This window comes from Chiloscyllium punctatum, chromosome 19 (genome assembly GCF_047496795.1).
Source record: "Chiloscyllium punctatum isolate Juve2018m chromosome 19, sChiPun1.3, whole genome shotgun sequence".
In the NCBI taxonomy this organism is placed as follows: Eukaryota; Metazoa; Chordata; class Chondrichthyes; order Orectolobiformes; family Hemiscylliidae; genus Chiloscyllium; species Chiloscyllium punctatum.
In genome coordinates, this window is record NC_092757.1 from 47674464 (window position 1) to 47692843 (window position 18380).

The 18380-nt window shown below is 40.4% G+C and overlaps 1 protein-coding gene across 1 annotated transcript in view; it reads left to right on the forward strand.

Moving 5' to 3' along the window:
* The window catches only part of eif4h (eukaryotic translation initiation factor 4h), a 52289-nt gene extending 37442 nt beyond the window's left edge, over positions 1 to 14847 (forward strand). The window contains exons 3-6 of the mRNA XM_072589334.1: positions 312 to 376; positions 4674 to 4767; positions 8264 to 8413; positions 13895 to 14847. Coding sequence (XP_072445435.1) covers positions 312 to 376; positions 4674 to 4767; positions 8264 to 8413; positions 13895 to 14034 — 449 coding nt within the window. The 3' untranslated portion in view covers positions 14035 to 14847. The remainder of the gene's footprint in view (positions 1 to 311; positions 377 to 4673; positions 4768 to 8263; positions 8414 to 13894) is intronic.
* Positions 14848 to 18380: the final 3533 nt, after the last annotated feature.

An 18380-nucleotide genomic window follows, 5' to 3' on the forward strand; every position in this document is an offset into this window, starting at 1 on the left:
AGACAAATTCAATTATGATGAAAATAGGTATACTGATAATGGCTTCAACCTCACTGAGGCATGATTAAAAAGTAATTAGCATTGCTATCAAAATACTCCTGCCATGGACCTACACACATGGATGACAGCCTTGATTCCTCCAATAGGAGAATAACTTATCAAATTTAAGCACAAGTGGAAGTTATTTTGTTTAATTTTAGTGATTCTAACTCGTGAAATAATGTTGATTTGGTGTCTTTGCAGTTATGTTTACATACATGCTTCTGTTGGCAATCAATACTTTGTGTAAGTTGAGTTTAAATGTTTTTTAGGTTTTTGTTATGTAGAATTTGATGACTTGGAGTCTCTTAAAGAAGCACTGACATACGATGGAGCAGTAAGTATTTTCAGAAGCAATCGACAAAATATTGATCAAATTACTCTCAATAAATTTGATAATAGTAGTAATGTCTAGTATTCTGGAATGACAAACTGATCTTGGTGATAGTGACCATGACAACTATCATTGATTGTCATGAAAATATATCTGCTTAACTCAAGTTCTTTAGGGAAGTTAACCCGCCATATATAACCGATTTAATCTATATGTGGTCCCAGACTCATCGCAATATGATTGACTCTTAACCGGTCACTGAAATAGCCTCTTAATTCACTCAATTCAAGGGGAGTAGGAATGGGCCAACAATGTTTGCCTTGCCTGTGATGCTGCCATCCTACAAAAAAGCATATTTAAGCTTATTTAAGAATGTTGATGATATGTCATTTTTAACTGAATGATGTGTAACAGTTTTTTACAATACAAAGATTTTAAGATGAGAGGCCTAGGCAGGCCTCATGAATTATTTTAGAGCTTAACTATGGCTTCTAGTGGAAAGTGACTTCCTTCAGCACGATATTAGGCTAACTCCAGACTTTTGAGAATTTGTTTGGTGTATGATTATTATTTATTTAATATTAGAAAAACATCTGTGTCATGCTGACCAAACGTCATTTAAATTATGAGCATTGAAGCTGTCAGATACTGTGATGTATAATAATATAGTCATGTACAAAGGTTTGACATCACAACTGGTAGTTCATTTCATTTGGATTCTGCACCTGCCAGTTAGGGTCCAAAGTTGTGTCTGTGATGTGTTTTTGGGTGTTTTCAGGACATCTTATGGTAACAACAATGGCAGTGCACAGTGAATGGCTGCCAGAAGTATGCAGTGCAAATAGCTCCTGCAGCTGATTTGACATTAACAGAGTTCTTTTGAAGCCCAGATCTCTATTTAACATTCACTCTTGTCTTCACATGGCTGAAGAAGAGACCAACACCTTAATTGGTCCTTTTCAATGGGATCAGCAAACTAGTTGCGGAGGAAGGTGGAGGGAGAAGTTCTCATACAAATGAGAACTCAGTGTAGAAGGTGGGGGAAAGGATCCTCCTCCTTCTACATTTTTTCAGCCTCCATTGACTAGTGAATTTTCATCTCATTTTCCATGTTGGGAGAGTTTATTTTTCTGGTATTTTAGCTATGAAAGTGAATAACTGTGACTAGCAGAGAGCTGAAAGAATCAGTGCTGGGACCTCCGATGTTTACAGTCTATATTAATGACATAGGCAGGGCTGGACACTGCCCGGATCTTGTGTGGGTGTGGTGGGAGCGTGGCCGCGGTGATGTATATTCATGACATAAAAATCCAAGCAATAATACATCCAGGTTTATAGATAATACAAAACTAGGAATGAAATCATGGTAATCTTGAATGGTGGAAAACTATACTTCTGCTTTTATGAGTTATGTCCATTCAGGCTTATGAAGGAATCTGAGACATCAGCCATTAGATGTACCATGGTTACGTCTACAGGATGCTGATGGCAACCATTTCCATGTTAGAAAGAATGGGCTCCAAGCTCTGCAAAAAGTGCTGTTGAAAGTTGGTGCTTGACTTCTCCTTGCTCCTTGGCAACAGGTTTTTTAATATACTAAGTTGCCATAGTGGATTGGTGGTGAGTTTAACCTGAGGGTCACCACACTTCAGGTGAGATGTGAGGTCAAGAAGGTGGACCTTCATGGTGACATCAGTGAGTATGGCACTTGAATCCAACTGTTGGTGTCACTCTACATCACAAACCCAGGCACCTGAGCTAACCTAATCCCCAAAGTTTAGTTTCATATCAGCTGAGGTTATCATGAATGTTCCACCTTCTCAACCTCACATCTTGCATGAAGTGTGGTGACCCTCAGGTTAAATCACCACCAGTCATCTCTCTGTAACACTAGAGCAGCACTGTGCTCTTCTGGGACTATGGTAACTCTACCTTTTTAAATTCACCATGTATTTTATTCACATACACATTTGTCTTCTCTATCAGATTCCTCAACAAAATGTTCACTGAGTCCTCTGCAAAGGAGTGTTGAGTACAGGAGTTGCCATAGACCCAGTCCAGTTGTTGCAGCTATACAAGACATTAGGGAGGCCGCATTTGGAGTAGGGCAAGCAATTCTGGTTGTCTTACTATAGAAAGAATATTATTAAACTGGAAAGAATGCAGAAAAGATTTACTAGGATGCTATCAGGACTGGAAGGTTTGAGTTATGAGGAAAGGTTGGATAGGCTGGGACTTTTTTCTCTTGAATGTAAGAGACTGAGGAGTGACTTTATAGAGGTCTATAAAATCATGAGAGGCATAGATGAGGTAGATAGCCAACAGCATATCCCCATGATTGAGCAGTCTAAAACTAGAGGGCATAGCTTTAAGGTGAGAGGGGAGAGATACAAAAGGGTCCAAAGAAGCATTTTTTATCACACACAGGGTGGTGATTGTCTGGAACGGACTGCCAGAGGTAGTGATGGCTGTGAGTCCAATCTTGTAATTTAAGAAACATTTAGTCAGGCACACAGATGGGTTAGGTATAGAGGTATATGAATCAAATGCAGGCAAATGGGACTAGTTTAATTATGCAAATCTGGGTAGCATGAACATGTTGGGTCAAAGAGCCTATTTCCATGTTGTAAACCTCTCTGACTCTTTTGAGACTATAATCATTGAACCATAGAATCCCTACAGTGTGGAAGCAGGCCTTTTGGCCCAATGAGTCCATAATCATTAGGACAGTGGGATGTTGGCTAAAAGACAAACTACTAATCATGATGTAATCAAGTTGCAATTTACAAGCCAAAACCACATTTTGGTGACTATGTAGTTGGAGAGAGAATGTCATTTGACTAACCAGCCTTTTGTATATTTAAGCACCTGCTTTCTCTGCAGAACATGTCAAGTAACTGAAATGCTGAAGGAGGAAGACCTTCAGTGAGTTCCTTTGCTTTCCTTTCTTTGTCTCGCCCTCAGTTTAACTTGCAAATTTTTGAACCCTTTCTGTTGATTTTGACTATCCAGGAGCAATTGAGAGACATGTTAGAAAGGACGTAAGCCAGTGCTGCTGTCTCTAGAAGAATAATTAAATTATCTGTCTACATCTTCAAAGCACCTTGATGCCAAAAGCACAGGACCTCCTAATTTAGCCTGAAAAACACCTAGTATATTAACATTCTTTAAATTGATTAGTCTATCCTTCTCATCTTGTAATCTGATTGTGTATGTGTTGGGAAATTGAGATCCTTTCTATTACTTAGACAGGTCATGTATAAATAAAAAAGTATTCTTCACTTTTTTAAGCACTCAAGGAGACCTGTCTTTTATGATCACAGCAAGTAAACAGTTAAAAAACTTGCAAATATAAGTTTTGTAAAAGTACAAACAGTTGCTGTCCAATGTGGAAAGCAAATAGACAGGTGCCACCCTCCTCACCTGATCGTAACATTTTTAGGAACCTAGATTAATATTTGCCAAAAAGCGGGATGCACATTTGGGCCTTCTGTCCCATAGTCCATTCTGATTCAATGTTATTAGAGTTTTTACTTTCAAGTGTGAAAAGGTCATCATTCTTGAAGTTTGCTCCACATGTCATAGACTGTTCGTCAGCAGTTGTTTTAAAGACGTTTGCGAACAGAACAAGATTAACAAGGACATTTCCCAGGTAGCAAAGATAATGTCTACTGATATTATGGTATTTACTCAGAAAGTGACCTGAGAGCAATTTGCACTGTATTAGAAACAAGCGATGTGCCAATATCCAGTTAGAAATGATGTGAGAAGGAATTGGCAATCAGAACACACAGGACCTTTCATCCCCTCAATGTGTTCAGATTCAGTCCCTAGATAGATAAATGTATTTTCACAGGGGAACCCAAACGTACTATCATACAAGTTAGGTGAAGAAGGAGGCCATTCAGCCCCTTGATCCTCCTCTGCCATCATTAAAAAATATGGCTGATCTGTTTATGATTCAATTTCCATATTTTCATTCAATCCCAGTAACATTTGATTCCACATCAATCATAAATCTACCTATCTCTGCCATAAAAATACTCTGTAACTTGACTTTGCTGAACTGAACAAGAATTTAAAGGCCAATTAAACTTACATTTATTTAACACAGTATATTACTCACCTACTTTGTAATCTTTGACACTTCTATAATTGAAAAGAAGTTTCACTGCATAGAGGACCAGAACTGAAGAACAGCATTAACTATAATAGAAGTTCAATTTGATGGAATTTAATTTGATTAAACTAATTAAAAGGTTGATGCCAGAAAAGAAACATATTCCCTCTTTTCCCACAGCTTCTTGGTGATCGATCTCTTCGGGTTGACATAGCAGAAGGCAGAAAGCAAGAGAAGGGTGGTTTTGGCTTCAGGAGATCAGATGACAGAGGAGGTGAGAAACGTCTTCCCTCCTGTATGTTGATAATTGTTGAGGTTCCTTGAGTTTCAGGCATGCTGCTTTGTGAACATTACTATGTTCAAATATGACGGTGTGAATTGGTTTGCTGTGCTGTCAAACTTTTAATTTGAGCTGAGTCAGGTGCAAGCTTTTAAAATGTGCAAACTATTTCTCATTATTATAATTCAAATTATGTCCCATATTATTCCCATATATTTCCCATATTATTACTATCATGTGGTACAGTTTATTTTTGCGATTTTTTTTTTTACAAATCAGTATTTTGCCCATTTTCCTCCAGTCTTCCTATAGATAATACTTGAAAGGATAGAATTCATAGATTTGCCTTGGAAGAACTTTCAAAAAGTATTTCTTATCTAAAGGTCCTGTCCAAAGCTCACCCCAAATTCACTGAGAAAGAAAGAAGAAAGACTTACTTTTCTGTTACCAAATAAACATCTTCAAGACATTCCAAGCTACCCCATAACTATTGACCTGTTTTTGAAGTTGTCACATTGCTACTTAGGGAAACATGGCAGCTAACATGCACAGCACGTTCTTGCAAATAACAAATTAGAAGATTAGCCAGTTATTTTTCTTTTGGTTTCTTTGTTCATGGAGGAATGTTGACCAGAATACTACAATATTTCTGCAGAGGTACTGATTCAATAGATTTGTTGTGAGGGAGTGACTACATTCCCCTAATTAACCTTTTCATGGCTGTAGCACTTAGAGGGAACATTAGGTAGTGGCACCCTTAACAGAGCAAAAGGATGCAGAACTCACACTTGACAAATTGTTGTTTGATAATACAAAACTTCCGTATTGCTTAAAAAACATACATAGTTTGTCTTGCACTCATCAGAACATTTCACAAGAATACCAATTCAAGGTGAAAACCAATATCAATTCTGCCTGAGAGGAATGTGCTGGTTGGTTGACAAGTAGATTGTAAGTGACTGAAGTAGTGCAATAGAGAATGCACCCATTCATGCTGAATGACTACAAATTCTGAACTTTCCTATTCAATCATTTTGTCTCATTTGATTTTAATAATGTGAAAAGTATGATGTGGGAGGCAATATTTCTGAAATTACTGCAAGCACAGTTAGATGTTGCGTAGCTAAAGCAAGCCAAGTTACTTGAGTATCATGTTTGAAATTTAGTTTGCACTGTAGGATTAATAGTCATGAAAGCTGCAACTTCTAGAAAGCAACTGTCCTTTGTATGAAGGAGAAAGCTTCTTGATCTCAATCCTAATCTTAAGGCTATGCCCACTTCATGTGGATTCTACTATGAAAGAAGTAGTTTTGCTGTACCTATCCTGTGCTCCAGTTCCCTTCCACAGTCCAAGGATGTGCAGGTCAGGTGAATTGGCCATGCTAAACTGCCCATAGGTTAGGTGCGTTAGTCAGAGGGAAATGGGTCTGGGTGGGTTACTCTTCAGAGGGTTGGTGTGGACTTGTTGGGCCGAAGGGCCTGTTTCCACACTGTAGGGAATCTAGTCTAATCTTACCTGGTCTGGCTGACACGTGACTCCAGACCCACAGCAATGTGCTTGACTGTTAACTGTTTCCTGAGCACTTAGGGATGGGTGATAAATGCTGGAGTAGCCAGCAATGGTCTCATCCCGTAAATGAATTTTAAAAACTTGTTGGAAGGAACGTACAGGGGTTATAACACTGAATTCTACATCCTTGGATACTGCCTGGCCTGACCTGCTCTGCAGTCCTCACTTTTGCCTTTAGTTTGTATTCCTACAGGAAAGTACAGACTCCGGTCAGTTATACCAGATTCTACATAGTCTGTTGAAGGAGTGTACAGTCAGTTCTTCTATAACATGATGGGTGCATTTTTGTGCAACCCCGTGTTAGAGAAAAACTGCTTAAAGTTTGATGTTGTAATTGTATTACAGCCAACACACATTTCAAAAGTTCTCACGATAGAAACAGCGTCTCCAATTTGTCAACTGCGTTGGGTACTTGGGTCTGTAATGTGAATTTTAAATGGCCTGTTGGAAGGAACTGGCATATATTACTAAAACCTAATTCTACACAGACTGTTCGGAGGACTGTACTTGGGTCTGTAGTGTAGAATTCTACATGACCTGTTGGAATGAGCAGATTCCAGACTCATACTGAATTCTACATGGCTTGCTCGAATAAGCATACTTGAATCTGTAATACTGAATTCTACATGGCCTGCTAGAATAAGCATACTTGAAGCTGTAATACTGAATTCTACATGCACTATAAGAAGTAGCAGAGTTGGATCTGTAATACTGAACTATAAATGTCCTGTTGGAATGAGCAGACCTACATCTATAATACTGAATTATTGATGGACTATTAGAAGGAGCAGACTTAGGTCTGTACTGCTGAAGTTTACATGTCTGTTGGAAGTAGTGGTCTTGTAACACTGAATTCCTTAGTCTCATGTAATGAACGTATTGGATCTGTGATACTGAAGCATCAAAGGAACAGGAGAATCGACGTTTCGGGCATAAGCCCTTCTTCAGGAATCCCGTCGATTCTCCTGCTCCTTTGATGCTGCCTGACCTGCTGCACTTTTCCAGTAACACATTTTTCAGCTCTGATCTCCAGCATCTACAGTCCTCACTTTTTACCTCTGTGATACTGAACTCTACATTGCCTGTTAGAAGGAACAGACGTGGGACTGTTACATTGAATTCTGTGTGGCCTTTTGTAAGCAACATACTTGAGTCTTTGGTCTGTAAATGGAATTCTACATGAACTGTTGGATGTACCAGATTCTGTCTGTAATGCTGAATTCTATAAGGTCTGTAAGAAGGAGTCTCCTTCTATCTGTAATTCTACAATGCCTATTGGAAAGAGAGTATTTGGTCTATAACATGGAATTCTACATAGCCTGTTGGAAGTACCAGATTTGTAATGCTGAAATCTACATGGCCTCTTGGAAGGAAAATACTCGAGTCTGTAATACTGAGTGCTACAAATGTCTGTTGATAGGTGCACACTTGGGTCTGTAATGTGGAATCCTGCAAAATGGAATGAGTGTAATTTGGTCTGTATTGCTGAATTCTACATGGCTTGTCGGAAGTACCAGATTTATGTCTCTATTACTGAATTTTACATCGACTGTTGGAAGGAGCAGAGTTGGGCCTGTTATATTGAATTTAACACGTCCTATTGATAGATGTATACTTTGGTTTGGAATACTGAATTCTACATGGCCTGTTGGAAGAAGCAGACTTTTCCTCATTCTGCACAAAATGGATCTTCAGTAAAATATCATCCTGACAAATTAATTGCCATAAATGGTTTGAACTAATATGTTAAAACACTCCATCTCTGACAAACCAACTTACAATCATTATCTCAGAGCCCTTGCATCGAATGATACCGTGCTGCAATGTCAGCTCAGAACAGTTGACTCAACTGTAGCGTTACTGTTCAGGCCTTGCCTGACGGTCCTTTGATTTTACTTTCCTTGATTGTTTCTTGCATAGGTTTCAGAGATGAAGACTACGGTGACCGGTATCTGGGTGGATTTGGAGGAAGTAGGTCCAGAGGTGGTCGTCTTGGAGACAGACGAGGTGGCCGGACTAGAGATGGACTCTTTCGTGGCTCCTCTATGGAATTCAGAGAGGCAACAGAAGGTACGTACTTATTCAACTATGTTTGGTACATTTACCTTATTTTGTACTTATGATCAGGTTCCTGTTCATTTAAATTCTTTAGTATTGGGTGTGTGGTTGGCAGGTATTGCATGCACACTGTTGCTTAAAGAAATATTTTTATTTTATATCTGGTGACATTAATTTTTTTTGTGATGTTCAGGTCATGGCCCCAACCACAGTCTCTGTCCCTCAACCATTGTCAGTTATGCTGATTGTCCCTTCCCTGAACACTGCACATAGATGCCATTAGTTGGTGAAAGGACAATCTTACAAATTACAAACACAAACACAGAAATTGCTGGAAAAGCTTAGCAGGTCTGGCAGCATCTGTGGAGAGAAATTGTAATTTATAACTTACCATTGGCTTGTTGCAAGGAGGAAGTTTGAACCTATAAATTACCTTTTCAAAATCTCTCCTAATTCTAAACACATTACTCTGACCTTCTTTAACATCCTGTCTAGTGAAAAGTGACCAAGTTTTTAATCTCTTTTTAAACTAAAACTGTCATGTATACTGTTTTTGAGTTTTGAGTTTTGATGTTTGATTGAAGTAGCTTACTGACAAATGCGCAAAGGTTCAAAAAGCAGTTGCAGGGAATCTGTAACAAAAACAGGCAATGCTGTAAACACTCAACAGTGAAAGCCATTGTCTTTCATTGGTTTATCAAATAAATGGAACAGAAGTTCCACAAGCAGGGTCAGTGCCATTTTCTTCTTGGATTTCAACCAGTTGAGATTGAAGGGTTTTTTGTTCATCCTGTAGACAATGTCCGCGCAACTGGGAAGCTTCATCTTGACAAGGTGAAGAATGATAGTGATGAAGATGACGAAAAGGGTAGGGCTGATAACAGATTCCTACTTGACCCCTATCTTGACCTCCAAGGATTCTGTAACTTTACCTTTGGTGAGGACCATTACCGATGTCTTATCATGGAGGAGATGGAGGATGTTGTTGAATTTCACTGGACAGCTGGCTTTCGACAGGATCTTCCATAGCATTTCCTCAGTCAGATTGATAAAGGCCATGTAGAGTGGTTGGTGTTGTTGCTGTCATTTCTCTTGGAGTTCCTGAGCAGTGAAAATCATATACTTGTTCCACAGTGTGGTCAGAAGCCTCACTGGCTTTCAGGAAGGATTTCCTCAGAGACTTGGAGAAGGTGCCTAGTGAGGATTCAAACGATGATATTCTTGGCAAAGCAGAAAAGATTCCTGAAGAAGGGCTCATGCCCGAAATGTCGATTCTCCTGCTCCTTGGATGCTGCCTGACCTGCTGCACTTTTCCAGCAACACATTTTTAGCAAAGCAGAGAACTTGTCAAACAGCAAAGGCAGAGATACAAAGAAGAATGAGGGAACTGAGAAACCTAAGGAGTTGCAGCTCCTCGCTAAACAAGCATGATACCAGGGTTCCTTCAGTACCACCAAAGCAATATATGGACCCAGCACCCTTAGCCTCAAACTGGTGCAGAATAAAGGTGATACCGTTTTGAGAAATAGAGAAAACATATAGAGCCTTCGATAGAAAGAACATTTCAAAGAACTCCTCAACCATGATACAATTATTGAGGATGTGTTTGAGGAAATGCTCCACGTCGTATCAAAGATGATCTTGGACTTCCACCTGGTGTAGCAGAGGTTGAAGCCTCCATTTGATACCTGAAGAATGGAACAACATAGGAGCAGATGGGATTCCAGCAGAGATTTTCAAAGTTGGAGGAGCAGAGCTTAACTGTCACGTCCTTCAACTGTTCCTGAACATCTGGGACAAAGAAGAAATCTCTGCTGAACTCAGGGATTGTCACTGTCTTCAAGAAAGGAGACAACGTGGACTGTGGCAACTACTAGGGAATCTCAGTTCTTCTGGCAATGAGTAGGAAGCTGTACAGATCCAGGGGATGACTAGAAACACCTGATGATCTAGCGATTGAAGACTGGGTTGAGGACACATACATGGTTATGATGTCCAGAGGTCGCAGCACAAGTGAGCGGGCAGTGTTTGTGATGGACCATCTGTATGGAAAAGGCCATTGGAAAATACTAGGAACAGGTACATATGCATAAAGGTCCATGGTAGATCTTTGAGCTACTGACATGAGGTTTTGGGGAGAACAGTAGCTTGTCACAGCTACAACAGAGGTTTAATGAGTAGGAGCAAGCCCAAGGGGAGGACCTGGTTTCGATATCCCTGAAGCTGATGAAATTGTTTTTATCCCATCATCCTCCTGGATCCCTCTTTCAATCTTTCCCCTCTCATCTTAAACCTATGCTGTTCAGCTTTGGACTGGCCTGGTTGTTCAAACTGACCAGGGAAAGGCAGTTAATGGACTGCCTAGATGAAGCAGTGAGGAATGGGAACATCCAAATGGACTTGAGGAGGCTTAACAGTGACAAAGCTTTGATATCTTTCGATGAAGCACAGGATGGGATCACATAATCCAGGTCATGGAGAAGGATTGGATTCCAACGTAAACAAGTGTGACATGAGTGTAAGATGATTGATGTTTCTTCCATCATCTGGGTTAGATCCCCTATCATGGCAACATCGACCTCATCCTCTATATCTTCAATTGTATATTTCACAGCCTAAGCTTTCTGATAGTTTGTAACCTGACTAAAATGGATGTAATGACATTGTGAATACCTGTGGTGTTGGGGTTGAACATAATTAGAGATATCCTGTTCTTAGAAATCATGTATGGTCACTGCTAGGAGTAGCACATTGAGTTTGGCAGATCATAGAATCATAGAATCCATACGCTGTAGAAGTAAGCCATTCAGCCCCAAGAGTCCACATTGACCCTCTGAAGAGCATTCCTCCCAGACCCCCTCCTTACCCTATCCCTGCAACCCTATGTTTTTAATGGCTTATTCACATAGTCTGCATGTCCCTGCACACTACAGACAATTTAGTGTGGCCAAACTACCTAATGTGCACATCTTTGGACTCCTGGGAAGAAACTAGAGCACCTGGAGGAAACCCACACAGACATGGTGAGAATGTAAAAACACCACACAGAGAGTCGCCCATGGCCGGAATTGAACCTGAGTCCTGGTGCTGTGAGGCTGCAGTGCCAACCACTGTGTCACCGTGCTGCCCACTCATTGTGATCACGTTGGATTCACAGTGAACATGTTGGATTTGCAGTGATCACGTTGGATGTACAGTGATCACCTCGCACTCATAATGATTATGAGTGCAATTGTTGAGAACCAAGATCCAAGAGGCATTTTGCAAGTTCTATGGCATTGTTAAGAGCTGCAGCACTTTCCATCATCCAGAGGGAAATGGACAGTATGAACACTTTAACCACACTGTGGGTGACCATCTTGCCCCTTGCTTGTAAGAGTAAATGAACATTACCTGAGTATCATCTGGAGCTGATTTATATTTATAGTAGCACGCTGCAATCAAATATTCTCTATCTCTTCTTTGGATAAGATCTCGTCTGCACCTTGAGCCATTTCTGTGGGTTAATCAAACAGGATGGCTAGGACAATAAATGCGTGACTATGCATCACACGAGGTTAAACCTGGTCTCCAAGGGAAGTGAAAGAGAAATACTGGGAAGATAAGCACTGAATGATCACAAGACTGAGAGGACTCACCTTCCAATTGGCGCAAGTGTATTGTTCCAAAATCAGAATATATGGCATCAGATTAAGATAGGGAATGTGTGGGATCCCGAATCCCACAGAATCATTAAGTGAGTGGATACAGGAAGTGACATTTACGTTGTTAAAATGAAAGCTGGAGGACAGCTACTGAAAATCATTAGATTACCAACAGTATGGAAACAGGCCCTTCGGCCCAACACGTCCACACCAAAGAGTAACCCACCTCGACCCATTCCCCTGTGGGCAATTTAGATTAGATTACTTACAGTGTGGAAACAGGTTCTTCGGCCCAACGAGTTCACACCAACCCGCAATCCACCCCTACATTTACCCCTTCACCTAACACTATGGGCAATTTTAGCATGGCCGATTCACCTAACTTGCATATCTTTGGACTGTGGGAGGAAACCGGAGCACCCAGAGGAAACCTACGCAGACATGGGGAGAATGTGCTAACTCCACACAGTCAGTCGCCTGAGGTGGGAATTGAACCCAGGTCCCTGGCGCTATGAGGTACTGGTGCTAACCACTGAGCCACCATGCCACCCCCAACTGATTCACAGAAAGGGGGTTGCTTAAGGCCAGATGTCTGATAGATGATGTGGAGGGAAGCAGCTCACTCAACACTGTTGTGGAGCTTGAAGTGTTGGTGCATAATGAGGCTTACTCCTCCCCTGAAAAATGGTGCAGAAAGGATCTGCGGGAGGTGGAAGTGGCAAGTGCTGCCAATCATACGACTCCTGGAGACCTAACAGACCCAAATGATTTGCCTCAGAGCCTCGATCCTTTGGAAGGTAGTGATACAGTTGAGAGCCTCAGGTGGTATGTTTGAGCAAATGCTGATTATCAGCCCAACCCATTTGTTTAGCTTGATGATGCAAGAAGTGAGTGCTGCCATTGTGTGAACTCAAAATATTCAAGCCATTATGGCGCAATTGAACTTGCTAATCTTCTAGCTGCTTAGCAAACCATGACTGTGTGCTATGTGGCCAAATTTAAAGCATGGAAGTGTTACAGAACCTCCTGCAGAAGGATGCGACATGAGGGAGGGAACTGAGCAGGGAACTTGAGCAGCAGATGGCGATAGTGAAGCAGTGGAATGGACCCTCTGGACAAAGGTTCTGGATTAGTGGTGCTGGAAGAGCACAGCAGTTCAGGCAGCATCCAAAGAGCTTCGAAATCGACGTTTCGGGCAAAAGCCCTTCATCAGGACAAAGGGGTTTCTTTAGGGGAAGGAGGGCTCACAGGAAAAAAGAGCAGACTGAAAGGATTCTTCAGTCCTGTGCAAACTACAGGCTTCATTGTGTGTAAATTTCTCTTCATATTTTTAATGATCTGATGCCAGTGGAATAAAGAATCTCTGCTTTATAATGTTTGGGCCATCTTGTGTTCAAATCTCATGTATAATATACTTACACGCACATATTATACACAGTCACACATATATGTATGAGCTCCAGTAAAATAGAATGACTGTGTTATCAGCCACATAAGGCCTCAAGTATAGAATTTCCACTGTAAACTGCACCCCTTCATCTTTAAGCTGCTCCTGAAACCACCTTGTGACATATATATTTACCTCAACTGTATCTTTTCAGTTCAGTGTTAGGTTTTTTTGATTGAAAAGAAGAGCAATAGAGTCTGTGCTTCAGTCATAGCTGGTAGCTATTTTCATTTTGTTCTCTGCTGATATATTTCTCAGCTAACAGAAATAGGCAAACTGTTGATGTTAAATTTGCAGATGTCACAATAATTTCTATTGTCTGAGCAATATCATCAGTTTCGAAATCACCTTTCGTATGCTGCACTGTTAAAATTGCTTTTCTTTTGATCTTCTGTTTTTCAGAGGAACGGGCACAAAGACCCAGACTGCAGCTTAAACCTCGCACAGTCGCTGCCCCACTTAACCAGGTAGCCAATCCAAACTCAGCCATATTCGGTGGAGCCAGGCCTCGGGAGGAAAAAACTGGTCATGAGGTGCCCTAGCTGACTGGAATCATGGAAAGTTAGGCACGGTACTTTCCATCCCTACCACTCAACAGACTTCCTTTTGTCTACTCTCCCAACTCTCAATGTAGTGGATTGCAATGGATTTTTCTAAGAACACTCCAGCTTATCTGTATTTTAGCGCCTGCCTGGTACCATCTTTTAGCATTGAACAGTTTGCTTTCTTCAAGTGGTAGCAGCTCCACACAACAACAAAAAAAGTCTTTTAAATGGTACTTGTGAATATTGCTGTACTGAGTTTCTCAGAAATACAGATTTGGCTGCTCATTAGAACCTGATGTTTTATGAACATCTTTCTCACTAAATACTGTTGACCAACCTGCACGTAATACTCTCTGACCTAAACATACACGTGTGTGTATTTTTTAATATATACTAGATGTATACACACATGTGAACACATTATTCACACTTGCACTCAGAGATATTTTATAGATCTAAGAATATTGCATGCCTTGGAGAGATACTATTTCAATGACACTGAAAACTCGGTAGCCATGGGATCAAGCATTCAGGAAGACATGGTGCATTTTGTATAGCCAGACACTGAACAGCATACTCAGCTTCTACTCAGTGACCAGTTCCCAATAGTTTTTCAACATCTTGTGCTGTGGTACTGTTGCATAGGAGTTCCAAAAAAAAATGACAAACAAAAAAGGTCCTTTTTGCCAAACTGTGATCTCCTGTAGTCCTGTAAGTAAATTCAGAAGAATCTGGATCTAATAAATCTCATTTTAACTAAAATCTTCAGAATATTGGAATTTTGAAGTCATGTTTAATGTGGAAAACTCACTTTTTAGACCATCCTAGATAATTAATGTCCCACATAGAACTTCACTTTAAGTATAAGAATTCCCAACATTTTACAAATTCTATTTCATAATATATAAAATAAATTTGACATTTTGTGAACTATCTTTTAAATAAAAGAGAAGAGCAATATTCATTAACCCTGTCTCCTAATGGGTACCATATTTACCTTTTAAATGCAATTACAATTTTTGAGCAAGATTATGTGATTTCCCCAGAGGGGAGATTTATCATCCTTAAGTCTTCCATCAGTCCATAGGAGAGAATGAGGTACAAATTAGGGCCATTGTCAAGTTAACTTTAGCTATTGTATCCATGGCTTGCAGTGTGCCAACAGGAATAACATTTGGAATAGGTCTCATATTGTCCCTTTCAGATTATTTCTTGGAGGAGGGACCCTGAACAAGGATGCGTCAAATGAAGGGGAAACTTGAATAGCAACATGTACTGACAAAGATAAAGTAACATTCATCCTGAATTATTTCATGCCATGTACACTGGAATGTTAAATTGAACAGTTATGATATAAATTCAAATGCAAATTAATACAAATTCAGGCAATATGCAAAAAAAGTTGAGGCAGTACCAGTGGAAACAGAAATAGGTGATGTTGCAGATCAGTAACGTTCCATCAAAACTGGAAAATCATAGAATCTATACAGTGTGAAAACAGACTGTTCAGCCCATTGAGTCCACACTACCCTTCCAAAGAGCATCCCACCCATACTTAAGCACTTATCCCATCCCTGTAACCCTGTATTTTCTATGGCTAATCCACGTAGCCTGCACACCCCTTGACACTATGGACAGTTTACCCTGGTCGATCCACCTAACCTGAACATCTTTGGACTGTGGGAGGAAACCATGCAGGCGTGGGGAGAATGTGCAAACTTCACACAGTTGCACAAGGGTGGAATCGAACCCTGGTGTTGTGAGGCAGCTGAGCTAAACACTGAGCCATCATGCTGCCCACCCAAAATGTTTTAGGTGTTTTTGCAGAGGCAGGGATTTGGGGAGAGGAGGAAAGAGCAAAACAAAAAGCTGTGTGTTAAGTTGGAGGCCAGGCAGAATGAAATAACAAAATTTCAGATGGTGCAAGTCTGAATGGGGTGGAAATAGGAAATATAAATGAGAATTTCTTCAGCATTTGCAAAGATAGTAGAATGTACCAACAGAGTTAATACTGAGTCCACGTCAGAAATTAAGAAAGGTTAGGTAAATAGTGAAATCAAAGAGCAAAGAACTTTGAGAACAGAGTAGGGGCATGGGATCAGGGTCAATGCCCATGTAGATAATAACCATCAACATGGATTGATGGACTTGACCAGTTGTACTTTTTATGTAATCTCTTGGTCCTTGTTATTGCAAACCATTCAAAAATGCAGATGGACGTACAAGGTACGTGAATGGGCAAAATATCTGGAAGCTTGAGTGGGAACATTCGAAGTTGTTCACTTTGGCAGGAAAAATGAAATAAGTATTAAATGGAGATTGATTGCATGAGTCACAAAATGTCACTGTGCAGATACAACATGTAATCAGAAAGGTTAGTGGGATACTAGTCATTATTATGAGAGGAATTAGTTGTAAAAGTAATAATGTTTTGCACTGGTATACCACATCTCGAATACTATGTGCAGTTTTAGTCTACTTAGTTCAGGAACGTTGTAAATTGTTGGAGGTGGTTTAGTGGAAGTTTACAAAATTAATACCTGGGATGACTGGGTTGTTTTACGAGGAAAGGTTACACAGGAGTTCAGAAGGGTGGGGCAGGTAATTTGGTTGAAATTTATAAGACCCGAAATAGTCTTGGCAAATTGGACATGGGAAGGATGTTTTCTCTTGTGTGTGAATCCAGAATTGGGGGGTGGGGGGGTGGTGTCATTGTCTTGAAATTTGGGATTGCACTTTTAGAATAGAGATAAGGTGATTTTTTTCTTATCTCTCCGTGTTGAACAACTTTGGAACTCTCTACTTCAGAAGGTGATAGAGGCAGGGTTAATGAATATTTCAAAGGAGGAGCTAGATAGATTCTTGTTGGGCTTGGGAATCAGTGGTTATCTGGAGTAGGTGGGAATGTGGAATTCGGAACACAAATAGATAGGTTATGATTTTACTGAATGGCCTACATCTGTTCTTAATGCATACGTCTGTATGGATATAATAAATGGAACAACAGTGGGATCTTGGGGTCCACATAAATAGATCCTTCAAAGTTGCCACCCAAGTTGATAGGGTTGTTAAATAGGTGCATAGTCTTTTTGGCTTTCATTAACAGGGGTATTGAGTTTAAGAGCTGTGAGGTTTTGCTGCAGCTCTATAAAACCCTGGTTAGACCACACATGGAATATTGTGTCGAGTTCTGGTCACCTCATTATAGGAAGGATGTAGATGCTTAACAGAGGGTGCAGAGGAGATTTACCAGGATGCTGCCTAGATTGGAGGGCTTGTCTTATGAAGAGAGGTTGAATGCGCTAGGGCTTTTCTCACTGGAGAGGAGAAAGAAGGGAGGTGACTCGATAGAGGTGTGCAAGGTAATGTGAGGATGTGGAGGAGCCGGTGTTGAACTGGGGTTGGCAAAGTTAAAATTCACACAACGCTAGGTTGTTACAGGTGATGAAGGAGTAGCACTCTGAAAGCTAGTGCACCCAAATAAACCTGTTGGACTATAACCTGCTGCTGTGTGATTTTTTAACTAAGGTAATGAAAGCCAGAGCTTTTCCCTAATGCAGAAATGGGTGTCATGAGGGGTTGTCATTTTAAGGTGATTGGAGGAAGGTTTTGGGAGATGTCAGAGGTAGATTCTTTACACAGAGTGTGGTGTGTGTGTGGAATGCCCTGCCAGCGGTGATAGTAGAGTCAGAGACATTAGGGACACTTAAGCGGCTGCTGGGTAAGGACATAGACGGCTATAAACTGAGGGGTGTGTAGATTAGGTTGCTCTTAGATCAAAATAAACGCTTGGCACAACATTGTGGGTCGAAGGGCCTGTGCTGTGCTGTTCTGTTCTATGTTCTAAACAGTATAGGGATAGTTCCTCCTACATTTTGCATGCAAAGAATCATTTAACCTATATTTGTGCTACATTATGGAAATACATGTAATTAATCAGCCAGAACTTCACTGTCTTTGAGAAGATTACATGCAGGTTTGCACCCCGAACCTATCATTTAGTGCTCTCCTTTTTAATATATGTCACAGACCTCCACCAATGCTACTTGCACCAAAAACCTTCGGAGGAGGAAATTGCAAGACTGCTGTTGAAGCATTTTTTCTCTCTGACTTCTCTCTGTGAGCCTACTTTGCTTCTTAACTCAACTGTTTAAGCTTTTTTCCTGGTATTTGTGCCCATTTCTAACATTGCTACTAACCTCGTTTTCGTCTACTCTACTTTTGAATTGATAATCCTGAGCATTGATCATTATAAATTGGAGGAAAAAAATTGATAGGCCCGAAATTCTGATTCTTTATAATTGTGAACAGTCGAACATTTGAGATAAGATTCATTTGTGGGG